Source organism: Chaetodon trifascialis, chromosome 19 (genome assembly GCF_039877785.1).
Source record: "Chaetodon trifascialis isolate fChaTrf1 chromosome 19, fChaTrf1.hap1, whole genome shotgun sequence".
Taxonomy (NCBI): domain Eukaryota; kingdom Metazoa; phylum Chordata; class Actinopteri; order Chaetodontiformes; family Chaetodontidae; genus Chaetodon; species Chaetodon trifascialis.
The window spans coordinates 13356047-13371119 of record NC_092074.1 but is presented as its reverse complement, the minus strand read 5'-3'; the positions used below and the strand labels follow the sequence as shown (position 1 = coordinate 13371119).

Genomic DNA, 15073 nt, shown 5'->3' with positions numbered 1-15073 from the left:
AGTGAAAGCTACACAAGTCCGAGACATCTCAAACCCACGAGGAGCGAGAGCAGCTGGAGGATGGCTGCTGGTGACAGAGCGTCAGACTGCAGGTGAGGCTGGCCTGACTTGACCGCACTCGGTCGGGTGAAGATATATGGATGCTCCTGCAGATGAGAGACAGAGAAAACATCGGTTTGTGCATCTTGAAGCTAATAAAAGGTCATCCTGTGCTGGCGGTTCCAGTTTCCATTCATTTCATAACTGTATATAAATCAACACGCAGACCTCATTATGATGAATATTTCATCTACTTATATTATTTCACCTACGTATATAATTGTTTTCATTTTTGTCTTATTTGTATTGTTGTTGCATGTTGCAGCAGCTGCTAACAGGGACTGTTTGTTGGAGTATTTTAAGATGTTCAAACTCTGAGGACACAATAATAATAATAATAATAATGGCTTTATAATGACTATTAAAGAACCAATACACTATTAATATGAATGCTAATAAGCAACTAGCTTGAGAAGAATATGAATATGTTTATCTTAATATGAGGTTTTACCCAAAAATGGCTATAAAATCTAACCTGGGACTGATTTTCTGTCTGCAACATTATTTTCAGTCTGTGTTAAAATGAGTAGAATGAATTTGTCCCCTCAAAGGTGCCAAATTACTGTAACAACCAACATCCTTTGAAAAAAGCAGCAAGCTCGAGTCCATTTTTCCTCGATACAACACATTATCACATGAACTGCATGAAATGCCTGAAAGCTTTCAGGTTGAAGACACAGTTTAACATGTGTTGCTCTGCTGTAGTAACAACGCTGTCCTACCATGGGTGGACAGATGAGACCGATTGGGTCAGAGAAGCTGCTCACAATCATCTTCCCTCCCTCAGGCTGAAACTGTGAGCAGAAGACAGAGAGGCGTGGAGGAATTCATTTGTGGGAAAAACTGCGTCAAGTATCTTGAAATATGTTGATGGGGGTCTGTGTCCTTGAGTTTCCCACACTTGTGATCCACAATACAGCTTAGAACTCATCCTTTTGTCAGCACAGATGTTACTTCACATAATAAGTGAGTGCCAGTGGGCTGATGGTTGACCTTTAACCTCCTGTGCCATTAAACACAAGCAGACAAGCAGTGTGACTCTTCACCATGTTGTTCCACAGCCCCTTGGCCAGCTCCTCGTGCCCCTTGATGGTGAAGTGGAAGCAGTCGTGAGTGAAGAAGGTCATATCGATCTTCCCGTTCTGCTGAGACAAAACGCACGCACACGTTTCAGCCTCGCGTTAAAGTCAAAAGCTACAGCTGTCACGCACGGGACTCTCGTGATTCAGTGGTTACTGTTTCACGTCGACTGTGGTCTCTGGAGTGAGGATAGATTACCGGGAGGCGGGGAGGGTCAGCGTGTTTCAGGAAGGGCTGAAGAACAACAGCAAAGTTGTCCCTGAAGAAACGGTCGCTGTACAGCAGCTCCTCAAGTCTTTTCTGTGGACAGAGGTCGCATGAAAGCGGATTTATCTAACAGCAATCACACATGAAATACAGCGTTTGTGTGTCCGTGCACCAGTTTGGACATTATAGTGTTTAATTAGAGGAAGTTATGATCTTCCAGGATTGTTATTGATTTAAACTGTTTCCTATTATGGATAACATTTGCATTAAATAGAGAGCTATAAACTGGACCTGGAACTCCAGATTGACTTCTACCAGCTCCTGCAGTTCAGGAGACCTTGCTACTGGCTCTATCAGGCACGAGCAGAAGGACCTAAAGATGGGCAATAACAAAAAGAACAAGGGAGTCAGCTGGTTACACTCTGCAATCTCACCACCAGATGCCACTAAATCCTGCACCCTAGTCCTTTAAGGCTCAGGTAAACGTTTGTAAAGAGTGGCTCACCTTTGGAGCAGGCACCCTGGGGTGGGCTTCTGCACCTCCCTCAGAGTCTGCATGGGCAGGATCTGAACGACATTAACGATCATACGAGGAACCTGAAGCACACCACGGTAAAAGACAGCCACGCTGCAGTGAATTCCAGCAGTGCACCGAAACCTCGCTAAGACCAGATCCAAGTCTCCTTTTCTGCCACTTTACCTCATTCATAAGCATTTCCAAGGAGGCGGTCATATAGTGAATGAAGTTATCCACTGAAAACAGAGCCTAAAGAGAACACGGAGACTCTGCAGAGATTAATGACATTTTGGTCATTCAAGAAAAAGCACATTTTCCTTGAGCTAAACTCATTTCTTAAAGAGAAAGACCTTGTCTTTGCAGTAATCACAGATGTCGTTCATGCCCATGAGAATGGTCAAAAGCTTCCAGTCCTCCTCGAAGTTCAGACCCTACAGGAGGAGACAGCAGAGGGCTTAGAGTGTAAATATGATGCAAGAAAAACAGATTCAGGGACGGCATCTTGCTGGAGGATACCTCAGACTCCAGCTGTTATGCATTTTATCTCCTTCTGTTGTGACATTTCAGAGAAAACAGGGCATTACTGTACCTCATAACCTCTCAGCGTGTCAATCAAATGTCTCGTCTGGCCGGGAAGATTGCTGTGAAGAGAGAACAACATCTTTCTAAGCCTCATTTATAAATAAAGCAGAGGGTCACACAGCACACTCTGTTGTATGACAATACAATTTCTTAGCAGAGGAACATGAAGACCAAACAGACTAAAATCAGCCAATAAGGTTATGACATCACTGGTTGCTCAGTAACCCGAAAACCTGCTGATGTGACACTGATGAGTCCGTACAAGGTGTTGTGTCCAGTCACGGCCAGGTTGAAGCCTGTTTCGCTGATATGAGCCTGCATCCCGTGAACGGTCTTGCCGGGAGCGGCACCCAGCAGACTGGGATTGAACAGCTTGATGATGTCTGAGGAGCACATTCGGAGGAGGAACGTGTGAAGACGATGCCTTGCGCACGCGGTTAATATGTGGAGAATAAAACTGTTAACGGTCAGCTGAGGTATCGTCATCTTACTTGCCAAAGTAATGACATCCTGAAATGAGCCGTGACCTCCAATGCTGCACCGTGAAGACATGTCAGGAAAATAGCATTAGTACCAAAATGAGAGGAAGGCAACCAAGTGCATTTACTTCAGTAAGTGTCACATTGAGATCTCAGTGTGACATCATGACATCAGTAATCAGCAGATTAACCCACAGTTAAAATATACTAGAGACCAAATGTAAAATCCTGCTGTTACAATAATGCATGCGTAATAATGAAATAATGATGTAATACTGTATAGAATAGCGTAACAGTCACAGGGGCCATTTTTCTGCCATTTTCAGACTTTGCCTTGTTGAAAATGTTAAGACATAGGAACACTATTGATGTTACATGCTGTCTACATGTCTCTACAGCAGAGCTATTATCTGAGCGAGCCACACATGATTTGTCACCTCCACGACACATGACGAAACTCGATGGGAATCCCGAGGACAGTGGTGGCGTTGGCGCCTATGGCCGTCTGAAACGAAGAGACACAACATATAAGTCATCTGGCTGCACTGCTGTCACTGCAACATATATTACTTATAGTGTATCAACACTGCAGCTGAAGAAGAAACAACACCTACTGTGAGTGAGTCCCCCAAAGCAGCGATGACTTTGATATCTGCCGCCTTCACAAATTCAACTGGAGCAAAAGGGTGAAAGCAAAGAGGGAGATGAAAGAGGAGAAATGAATGTGAAGTCTCAGCTCTCAGAAAACAGACTGATTTGGAGTGGAGGGAGTGATCCTGACAGACCTGAGGAGGGGACGGAGGGAGAGGGACTCATGTCTGGGCACTGGAACACAGGATGTTTGAAGCTCACCGGCCGAGTTTTCTCTGGAAACTCCTGAGAAACAGGAGAGAGGCAGATCTGAGCCTTTAAATCGCTGATTTTCAGGCACGTGTCCGACGTGGGACAGTCCCGCAGACACAGCCTGGAGGTATTTCTTCCTTATCTCTCCACAACTGCATGATCTTTTCTTTATTCTGAAACAGCTATGCTCGTCGTGCTCATACTCAGGATGCCTGCTGCTCCATGTGGTGTGGTCAGTTGTTCCCCCATAGTAACCTGCCTCTTATGTTAAAAGTAGGATACACATTGTTATCTACTCGTATTGTTTCTGCTTCATTTTGTGAAATTGTGCATCTTTTTTTAATAAATCTGTCAATCAAGGACTTCTGGTCATAGTCATGATGGTCTGTAGTCTCTAAATCAGCTAACAAAACACGATTCTTTAGATCTTTTTGTATCATCCCATATCCAATAGTAACATTTTGATGGTCGGTGATGAAACCAGGTGTTCACGGTACCTTGTTGAGGGCCTCCTTGCTGTAGTGTCGTATCCCCTCTTCATACTCCCACCACCAGTCGTTGCCTTTAAGAGAAGGATTATTACAAAAAACGGCCATTCGCAACTGTTCAAAAGGCCCACTCGGTCACTTTTAACATGTGTTTATCAATTAAACAGTTAGTTTTCCTTTCACAACGGCACTTACAGCACAAAAACAGTCACTCTAAAATCAGTCTTTACTCCCAGGTGTACATGTACTTCTTTAGATTTTTTTTGTTACCACATCACATCATATACACCACAAACAACCTGTCTAAAAAAGAAAAAAAAAAGGCCCCGTTTCACAGGCTGGTGTAACAATAAATACAGGCACACAGCCTCACATGTGCTCTGCCCTCCTGCTTGTTCTAGCACTTACCTTTGACAGAGCAGGACGTGAGCACACATGTTGCCACGGCGATCCAAAGCCACCCCATAGTAGTGCGTATGCGCCCGTCAATAGGATACCCCTACAGACTGCACAGTGCGATGCAGAGTTTTACAGCGCTGTCACTTTGTTTGGCCCACCCTCTAAAGCCGAGTGACAGCCTGCAGGCCCAGTGAGAGCCGGTGTGAGCGTCTGATCTGCGTCAGCAGCACAAGGCCTCATTACAATAACCTTTGACAGCATTTAAGCAATAAAGACAACATGTCAGACAGCCTTAAATATCCATATATCATTTATTAACTTCTTTATAAACTTGTATTTGCGATGGTAAAAATGTAGTCTTCTCGACAATCCTGACCAGTGTTTCATTTTAGACAAATTGTGAGATGAGTGGGTCTCGATGTGTGAATGCTTCAGTGAAACTGTTTCTTATCGTCCTACGAATAACATTTTACTGACCTTTTTAGACTTACACGTCATGCAGATGCATTGGCAGACAAGCTCTCGACGATTCTAACAACAAGCACGTACTGTGGAGCTGAGCGGCCGGGCCGCGTGTGGCGGACTCTGAAGTTTCTAATCTTGTTCGGATAAATACTGTCTGGCCAAACTGTGGCTTCATTTCTGCGTTTGAGGTCCATCTGAGCTGAAAAGTGTAGGCTGAGTACAAAGCTCCAACTTGGACTTTTGGTGAGGGGGTGGAAATTCTCACAACAGCTGAAGTTGTGTAACCACACACACACACACACACACACACACACACTCTAACTAATCCACTTCCTCTACTGTAGAAAGATCCAGAGTTTGAGGCGCTGCTATATTTAAGGCTGCTCCAGTTTCTGCCTCGGCTAACACGAGGCTTAATAAACAAAAAAAAAAAAGATCGGGCTTGTAGGATGAGATGAACTATTGAGCTCCCACCCAAAAATCAACCACTAGAATGAAATCAAAGCCTGCTGCTGGCAAAACATCACACCGGCGAACAGCAACACCTTCAAAATCTGCTCTCCGCTTCCTGTCACTGGATCTGTAAGTCAGCTTTTCAGGGACTTGTTGTCTAAACTGAAGTTTTAAAAGCCTGTGCTGTCTGTGTGTGGATGAATTCTCAAACAGGATCAGCATGAGGGATTTCAGTGACAGCTCAGATCTGACTGATTTCAGCAGCTCCTCGTTCTTCATGTCTGCCGTGTCGAAATGAAAGACTTGAACCCCCGTGCATAAAATTAAATGATCTACGCCGTCCAGCCCTTCTGTCAATTAAAGCAAATCACTTCATTGTTTTTTTTCTTCTTATTCTTATGAGATAACATGGCTTTAGCACACTTTAGCACGGTTACTAATGCTGAATGTCAACTTAACAAATGACTCGTGAATGCAAAGATGAATGAATCCGTCCACTCGTTAACTCTGAAAATAAAGTGCCTAAAATTAAAGTCTGCAAAACGATGAGCTTACATGCAAAAACATGACTTTCTTTAGCATCTAGACCAGGGCTAGCAAATAAAATTATTCTAGTTCACATTTTCCTGCCTGAATTTGTTTCTAAACACTGCTCAAAATTAGGATTGAAGCAGTCCGTCATGTTCTTAAAAAAAGGGAGAGCGAGAAGAAACTAACACACATATCAGATTCCAACTATTGATTAGTCCAGTCCAAAATGCCGTTGGTGGCAACCGCAAAACTATTTCCACTGTGAGGAGACGGGTGTTTGTGGCAGTATCCTGAGTCACAGACTAGCAAGTCCCAAGTCTGTGTTATCCTCTCAGCGCTCTGCTCTGTAACACTGTCCATAAACACCCACACTGCCCTTCCTCAGCACAGGACCAGTACATTTGAAATGGAGAGAGGGAGTTGTGAGACTGCACAGGACGGCAGCTCTTTAAGCATGTGGAGGGAGCAGGCAGAGTGGGAGAGGTGCTCAAACCGGCAGGTATTGAGCGAGTGAGCACCAGCTGCTCCACGGGCCGGGCTGGCAGAGCCTCTCGTCTGTCTTTCACTGCCCTCACTCCATCTGGCTTCCTCTCACTGCTGCTGCTGCTGCTGCTCCTCTTCCTCCTGGGCCGCGCCCTGGGCTTGTGTTTCTCCCTGACCCTGGGGCTCGGCCTGGGCTTGCGTCTGTTCCTGAGCTGGTCTGGGAGGGGGCGCTGGGGCAGGGGCGGGCGGGCGAGGGGGCACTATGATTTGGTGTTGGCGCTGTCTGTAGGCGATGACTGTGCCTAACAGCAGGGCGATGACGGTCATGAGGTAGAGGTCCCACTCCGGGCCCAGAAGCTGGTCCAGGTCCACCTGAGAAATCAGCTCCTTCAACTGACAGCAGCCAGAGCCAGATGGGGAGAGGATGGAGGGCAAAGACGCATGTGATTAATATCAGCTCCCTCTAATGATGCTTTTAACTTGGTTGGCATACAATATTGAGTTTCAAAGCCAAATTGTCAGAGTTCCAGCTGGAGAATTTAAGAGACAGTACTCACGTTAAGATCCTGCAGGTACTGCAGAGTGTAAATCAGACCCAGCTTGCACAGGGCCAAGAAAACTGGGACCTGCGCATCAGGACTGGCTTCAGCGGCCATGTCGTAGAAACGCTTGGCTAAATGGATGTCCTGCAGAGCCACATCAAACAGTTCTGCATCACAAACCAGTCTGTGCATCTCTGCATTAGAGACCAGTGAGTATATCAATTACATTATGACTTCATTCTATTCACCAGTCTCTGCCCACCTGTTTGATGCCCAGGCCTTTCTCGTGCATGTAGCCCAGGTTAAACATGGCCTGGGCGCTGTGCTGCTGCTCTGATGCCAGCCTGTAGTGGATGACAGCTGTCTCGTAGTCCACATCTGTCCCATAGCCGTAGAAGTGGTAGTCTCCTAGTTTTATCCTCGCCACAGTGTAACCTGGGAAAGACAATTTCATGCGTCAACTTTCATTGCTTCATAGCGCAGACTGATAATCGATGAGGGACGGAGTGAGCGTGGACTCGCCTTGTGCGGCAGCTCTTGTCCAGTGGAGCAAAGCTCGAGGGTAGGTCTCGTTCTCACTGAAGATCTTTGCTCCTTCTGGGTGTTACAATCAAGACAAAAACCAAAACAAACATCTAAAGGTCAGGATGTTACTTGTCGCAAGATCATGGGTTATCAATCCTTCCTTCCTTCCTCTTTCGATACTAATGTCATGGTTTTACTTACTCTGGTCCAGAATGAAAGCCACATTGCTCTGGGCCACCTCATAGCCCTGCTCAGCCAGCAGCAGATACTGGACCAGCGCAGCGTCTGTCTCACCCTCCTTAAAGCTGCCGTAGGCCGTCATGAGACGCTCTGACCAGCGGCCGCGCTCACAGACGTTCTTGAAAAGCTGCAACAAGGACACGAACACACCATGATTTCTAACTTGCAACATGATACTAGAGTGCAAAGAAAGACCGTAGGGAAGACTAGAATGGATGATAATGGATTCTCTTAAACCAGGAGCTACATGGGCAGCATATGGGTTTTAATGGATGAGTAACTGCTGAATCCCACAAGAGGATTAAGTTCATCTCTTAAGTCTCATTTCAGCATAATACAGAGGATGAGGGGTGACTCACCTCCACAGCAGTGTGGCAGGAGCGCATCACTCCAGTACCAGTAGCATGCATCTGAGCCAAGTTGTAGAAGGCCAGGATGTGGCCGGCCTGTGAGGCCAGGTTGAAGAATTTAAGCGCCTGCTTGTAATCACGTTTCACACCAATGCCATCTGAGGAACGTCGGGAAGAAGAGAGAGGAAAGCGGTGAACTCAGCGGAGAAAAAAAAGAGTTCCAGTGAAGAGAAATAAAAAACGATGTGAAGAACGTGAAGAGAGATTGAAAGCTAGCAAAAGAAAGAGAATATTAGATTTACCAGACAGACAACAAGGAAAAATGACGCACACACCATGCACAGGTATACACAGACAGACAGACAGACAGACAGACAGACAGACAGACAGACAGACAGACAGACAGACAGACAGACAGACAGACAGACAGACAGAGCCCTCAACACTCACTGTAATACATGGTGCCCAGCTGCAGCTGTCCGTCCACCCAGCCCTGCTCTGCTGCCTTCTGGAAGTATTTCAGTGCCAGCTCGTAGTTCTGAAGACACAAACACACAACTTTCAAATGGCTGCTCTGATTTAAGCATGAGTGACAATCTGGCGGCTCGCTATCAAAATGAAAACGTCGCGTACAGAAACGACTTTACGACTGAGATTTAAATTCCTCCTTACTTTATTATTGCCAACAACTGTAGCTGCTAGGTTAGCAACGCACAGTAAGCTGCTGATTCAAATGGGTCTGGGGGGTGTACCTTCAACTCGGACCTGATTCAAAAGGGGAAAAAAAGGACTACTGCTTTCTTACCACTGGGACACCTCGTCCATATAGGTAGGCCATGCCAAGGCCACTCTGTCCCACTGGATTACCCTGGATGAACAAAAAAAAGCAACAAGTAAATGAAAGACTGCATCACAGCAAATCATAATAACTGAATAACACACATCACCTCAGAGGTGAAAGCCTGCACAGCAGCAGCAGACAACTGTTCCCCTCCAGAGGTAAGAGTGCTGCTTTCTCTCTCTTAAAGAATAACTAATGGTGAACGCTGACAGAAACACTAAAGACATCAGTCTACAGCTCCGTCCTTACCAAGTCAGAAGCCTTCTTAAAGTACTGCAGGGCCGTCTCGTTGTTCTGAGGGAGAAACTCGCTGCCTTCTGAGTACATCTGAAAGACGGAAGGAGTCACTGTCATCTCTTAGAAATCAAAAACTTGACGCAGTGCCTCGGCAACATCAATGCCAAATCACTGGCGTATTCATTCTGGACTCCATTTAGACCGTCTCACTGCTCTCCAACTCACTGACTGCTCGTCCTGAGTTTTCACACAGTCCGTGCTGCATATTCATAATGTTTACAAACACAGAAGTGAAACAGATGGGCAAAAAGATCCCACATGAACATACTGAAGTGTTTGCTTTTATAGATAAGGGACAATGTCAGTGTAAAGAGTTGTAAAAAAAAATAATTAAAAAAAACGGTTTCATTATAAACACCTAAGTTTCCACCACCCTTCACACAGCTTAACAAAGACGTCTCACCTTGCCGAGGAAAGCCATGGCATGCGTGTTCCCCGCATTTGCAGCCTGAGTGAAGTAGTCATACGCCCTCTGTTGGACAGGAAGCATCGGAAATACATCTCAGTGCAAATTACAATCACAAAAACACAACGCTTCAAAAGAATCTTTCAAAATAAATGTTAATGTCACCTGATGATTCTGTTCTACTCCGCGTCCTCCATGCAGGTGTAACTGACCTAATCCCACCTATCAGGGGGAAGCACAGAACCTTGTTAAACTTCAATGACACACTCTTTTGATTGATTAGTAGTTTGGTCTATAAAATGTCAGAAAATGGTGAAAAACATTGATCCATGACGTCCTAAAATGTCCACAACTCAAAGATAATCAGTTCAGCGCAGACATGGGACACCAACTGACGACGACATGATCTCACCTGTGCTTGTACGTCTCCTTTCTCAGCTAGAAACTGATAGTACTGGATCAAGTCCTCCTCCAACATCCCACTGGTAGACCCTGGGTTCTCCACCTCATCCAGCAGCCTGATCCTCTGCACCGCTGAGCCCCCTGTCAGGGACACATCACTCGCCACTGGAGGTGGTGACAGAGAGTACAGATTGGGTTATGTGCCCGAGAAGAACCACAACATCACACGCAAATATTACAAACCCTGCAGTGAATACTCACCCTGATTTGCCACAAGCCTGTAGTGTGTCAGTGCTGACTCACAGCTCTGAGGAACACCCACACCTCCCCAGTATCTGTATCCCTAATGAAACAATGAGGGGGTGTCATTCTTTTATACTTCAGAAATAATGTAACTGTGTCATCGCTCCACTGACAAACAAATCAACTCACCAGAATCATATGAGCTATCAAGTTTCCACCCAGTGCCCCAAAGGTGTAGTAAACCAAGGCCTGAAAAACAGACAGTGGAGGTAATATGTGAACAACTGACAGATGTTGCATAACAGCATTTTCAAGACGTTTCACATTTACTGTAAGACTTGACTTCAGTCATACAGCACAAAAAAGTACCTTCGCCTGACTTGAGTTAACACCAAGTCCTGCTGCATACAGAAAGCCAAGAGCCTATGGAGAAGTAAAGGAAGCTCAGTGTTACACAGCTTAGAGATGTGAAGTCAAAATGTTTGCAGCACTTTTCCCAAGTCACATATTAACAGTTCGAGAGAGCTCTTCACCGTCTGAGCTTTAGGCGAGCCCTCCATGGCAAGCTTCTCAAACATTTCTTTGGCCTTGGTGACGTTCTGGTTCATGTAGTCCCCAAACAGCATGGCGTACGCCACCTTCTCCAGGGCTTTCTGGTGGCCTTTCTCCGCTACCTTCAGCAGCTTTTCGTATAATCTGAGACGGGGGTTGGATAAGCAGAGGTGGCACCGGTGAATTTGGATTGAGAAGCGCATGATTAAAATAACGTATACATAACAGACACCTAAAGCAAATAAAGCAGTGAAACCAGTGGAATACATCAGAGGGAAGAAACTCACTCTTTCTTCTGAGTCTTCCTGGTGGTGGCATTGAGCATGCGCAGGACGGTCTGATACTGCTCCTCAGCCTCCTCTGCCTGGAGTCTCAGCTGTGCCTGCTCCTCCGCTGAGGGAGAGAGAGAGAAGCCAATGAGATCAGGCAAAAAAAAAAAAAAAAAATGTATAAAGCTTTGGCAGCAGAGGGGGCAATAGTAATTTGGGAAATGAAACTATGAAGCGCTCTTAGGCTGGTTTCCATCATCAGTTTCATTAGCTGGTGAGCTTTTCAAAGGCTTTTATTTTGATAAGAAAATATATGTACCATATAACAAATTATCTTTATGCATTGGCTCTGTGTGGGAAATGAGCCAACCACAATGCAAAATGTTCATCCATCCATTTAAGCAAATAAACCACCATTAGACGCTGATGAATGGCTGGATTTTGGCTTCAAAATAAGATACTCAGGGTAGTTCAAAGTTTGTCACACTTGCTTTGGGGAAGTTTTCACATTAAGTTGAAGACTTACTCTCACAGAAGCCCCACTTCTTCTCCTGGTCGTAGTCGTAGATTGTGGCGCACCACAGCCGCCCATCCCCCCGTCCATCAGTGGTGCAGTCCAAGTACTCCTTCCCCTGGAAGAGGAATGGGAAGATGCAGGGCTCTCCATGGGCTGTACCCCCATTCACCACAGGAACTGTGTCAGATAAAACAAACATATTGTTATATTAGATAACAGAAGCAAATAATAAATTATGTTTACTGGATATATTATGATAATATCGAGAAAATGTGTGAGCATGTCCACTGTGATCTCTTTTTTCTATGCAACAACAGTTCTGGATTAACATATTAAACACAGAAAATCTGCTCATTTTAATAACTGTCAGTAAATCTCCATCTTCTGACAAGGTCAATATTGCACTTGAACGACTGAAGGAAAATGACAGACAATCCCCGAGTAAAATGATGTAACTGTCTGCAAGAGGAGCCACAGGTGCAAAGCGCAGTTAATTTCTCATGGGGTTTAACCGTTTATCCAATCTGCTGCCGCCATGAAACCACAGGCGTCTGCTCGGAGTCAGCAAACAGAAAACAGGTTAACATGCTCACACTCAGAAGAGCTTACAAAGTAAGACAAGGCAGTCTTCACTCCCAAAAACAGATGTGATTTAAGACAAGGTGAAACCCTGAGGGCACAGAGGATTCAGTAAAGCTACTGACAGACTATCACCACTAACCACATCTGCCAGACATGCTTACACAAGAGCTACAGAGTTTTTGTCAGGTTCAGAGTGTGAAATAAACACTAAAATGTCCAACCACTTCACACATTGATGAGAATCTTAAGGTTTTCACTAACTCATACAGAGCTGAACTTATTCTTTGAATGTCAAAGCATTTCAATTAGTTCAGCTGTCAAATCCTAAACCTTAAAACTGCCGTCATTACAAGCTTCTAACCAGCTGCCCAGTGGTTCACCAACCCTTGTTAACACGGCTATGTGAAGCCTTACAGTATAAAGTAATCAGCTGTCATAATCAGAATGTTTTCACGGTGTCTAAGTGGGAGTCCACATGCTGCTTATGTTAAAGTGATAGGAAAACCTTACATCTTAATTGTATTTACAAGTGTAAAGTCTCATGGCTACACCACCAGCTAACCATCTCTGGCTTTAACTGGACAGGCCAAAACAACTCATCTGTCAGTCTGCTGCCAGTGACAGACAGTATGCCAGCTTGTGATCTCTGTCTCACACAGACATTTGGAGACACATGCATAAGCCAAGAAAACAAACCAGAAAAGCTTAGCCTGTGTTCGCTAGTTAAAACAGCGAAGCTAACCAACTGACCGTTCAGCCTGTAGTTCTTTTTTTTTTCCTACTGCAAGTGTTTGCAGCTCACTGTCTGAGTTAAAAATCACAGTCCTTACCCTCTTTAGGTTTCTCTTCAACTGGAGGAGGCTGCTCAGGCAGGTCCTCCTTCTCCTCTCCCTCCAGTCCATCCCCCGGTGTCTGATTCTCCTCTTCTGGCTGGGAGACTTCACGACGAGAGGTCACAGAAGCTCCAGCCACAATTCCTGACGCCAGATGGACGTCTTCCTCTTCAGAGTCTGGGTCATGGTAAGACTGCAGAGAAGAACGAGGAACAGATTAATGGGGGGATCACACTGTGTATTAAAATAGGCAAAAGGCATGGAGGGCTATCTTAGGTAACATTTGAAATATAAATTATTTATACACTTAATAATTTCTAACAATACTGTTAAACTTTTCAATTCACCTGTCCCTGATAAACAGCCAATTGAGGCCAAAAACAGTGTACTTTTCCAGAATGCAATTAAGAAGAAATTTCAATGGCAGCAGATAACAGGAATCAGATATAGGTTTTTTGCACAAAATAGATCAGTCTTTCTTACAGATAACTTTAAACTCAACATTGCAAATTTGTGAAGACATCCTCTTAAAAATGCACCAAGGCATTTGGTTAACATCAAGTTGAAATATATTTAAAATGGATTTCACCAAACAGCTTTGATAGACTTAAATAGATCAGTCTCTGCTGCAGTGTCAACAACTCATTTAGACAAATAAAACCCTGAAATAGCACAAAAGGTAAGGCAGTAAAGTATGCCAAATTCAACACAGAAAAAACACTGGGTCACACCCCAAACCATGATACCGGCAAAAGCACAGTGGTCTATTTCCCATCACGTCTACCATCCTCAGGGTCTGACATGCTAACTTGGAGACTAATCTCAAACAGTTCACGTCGTACCTTTAGCTCTTGTCCGTCATTTCCGTGTTGCTCTTCATCTGAAAAGTGTAAATATGGCAGTCACTGTTAAAGACATGCACCTGAGACGGACAGACGGTGTCCGCTGATAAAACGTCAAACAGCTGCTTGCAACAGTTTCAGAAGGTACAACCACTGTGTCTGTGTAGGTATGCACCAAATACACGACACGAAGGGTTACTTACCAGCTTTTATTTCTTTGACGAAGACTACCAGCACAATGGCCAAAAAGTAAAATGTTCTTGCTGTCTTTAAATACCTCTTATAGCCCATTGTCAACAAGCTAACAATCTGCTAGCTGTAGCTTCTGCTATTTCTATCACCAAGCATTCAGTTACAGTTGAGTCACTCCCAGAAACGCAGCATAAATAACCTCAAACACACGCTCACCACCACGAAACTTGTGTCTGTGCAACAACTTGGTTAATCTTAGCGTCTGCAGCTGCCAAACCACCAAACAAATTCCAATACAAAGCTACGCTAGCAGAGAAGTACCTGGCTGGATTGACGTTTAGCTAGCTAAAAAGCTAGTGTTGTGTAGCCACGCAAAAGACCAACCAAACAGCGCAATATTTGCAAGAGACGCAACTCCTCGGTCTAAAAATTGTTTGCAGAGTAGCTCTCGGTACTTCAAAACATCCGCGTTTAACGGCAAGGTGCGAAATCTTTAGCCTTTCGTTTATATTAACCAGACACTACTTAGCTACCCATGTTAAGCCCCTACTACTGATCGACACTTCCTATTCTCGCAATTCGACCAATGACAGCGCCTTTAGTTTGACAGTAGCCAATGACCGGGGGGCAAAGACGTGTCAGCGAATCAGGTGCGTACACAATTATGTTTCTAGTTGAGGGGTTCGTCCACGACACCAAAACACACTGTACAGATTATAATCATGTGGAGGGTAGGTGATTGCCTTGCAGCCATTATAACCCGCACATTTAGAGGCATTAAAACTAACATAAACACGTACAAGGAGCGTGAGGA

General features: G+C 44.8%; 2 protein-coding genes across 2 annotated transcripts; both read right to left on the bottom strand.

Moving 5' to 3' along the window:
• Window positions 1-2219: 2219 nt before the first annotated feature.
• Window positions 2220-4761, bottom strand: LOC139348123 (phospholipase B1, membrane-associated-like). The gene is made up of 9 exons (XM_070988071.1): window positions 4704-4761; window positions 4305-4369; window positions 3750-3840; window positions 3579-3637; window positions 3402-3469; window positions 2977-3020; window positions 2748-2868; window positions 2493-2544; window positions 2220-2334 (listed from the first exon to the last, which is right to left on the bottom strand). Exons 1-9 carry the CDS (start codon window positions 4759-4761, stop codon window positions 2233-2235), a joined length of 660 nt encoding a protein of 219 aa, XP_070844172.1. The 3' UTR covers window positions 2220-2232.
• Window positions 4762-4986: 225 nt separating this feature from the next.
• On the bottom strand, window positions 4987-14847 carry sel1l (SEL1L adaptor subunit of SYVN1 ubiquitin ligase). The gene is made up of 21 exons (XM_070987399.1): window positions 14271-14847; window positions 14068-14105; window positions 13223-13418; window positions 11820-11987; window positions 11312-11417; window positions 11006-11168; window positions 10842-10895; window positions 10662-10721; window positions 10491-10572; window positions 10240-10394; window positions 9993-10049; window positions 9825-9893; window positions 9374-9451; window positions 9089-9151; window positions 8734-8821; window positions 8293-8441; window positions 7895-8060; window positions 7691-7765; window positions 7431-7603; window positions 7184-7312; window positions 4987-7019 (listed from the first exon to the last, which is right to left on the bottom strand). Exons 1-21 carry the CDS (start codon window positions 14356-14358, stop codon window positions 6735-6737), a joined length of 2442 nt encoding a protein of 813 aa, XP_070843500.1. The 5' UTR covers window positions 14359-14847; the 3' UTR covers window positions 4987-6734.
• Between the last annotated feature and the right edge of the window lie 226 nt (window positions 14848-15073).

Coding starts and splice junctions, on each gene's coding strand:
- LOC139348123 (XM_070988071.1), bottom strand. CDS start 4,761: ATGGGGTGGCTTTGGATCGCCGTGGCAACATGTGTGCTCACGTCCTGC. Junction 4,370..4,703: donor CACGTCCTGCTCTGTCAAAG/GTAAGTGCTAGA, acceptor CTTCTCTTAAAG/GCAACGACTGGTGGTGGGAG. Junction 2,545..2,747: donor GTGACTGGACACAACACCTT/GTACGGACTCAT, acceptor CTCTCTTCACAG/CAATCTTCCCGGCCAGACGA.
- sel1l (XM_070987399.1), bottom strand. CDS start 14,358: ATGGGCTATAAGAGGTATTTAAAGACAGCAAGAACATTTTACTTTTTG. Junction 11,988..13,222: donor TGAAGAGAAACCTAAAGAGG/GTAAGGACTGTG, acceptor TATCTGACACAG/TTCCTGTGGTGAATGGGGGT. Junction 11,418..11,819: donor GAAGTGGGGCTTCTGTGAGA/GTAAGTCTTCAA, acceptor TCTCTCCCTCAG/CGGAGGAGCAGGCACAGCTG.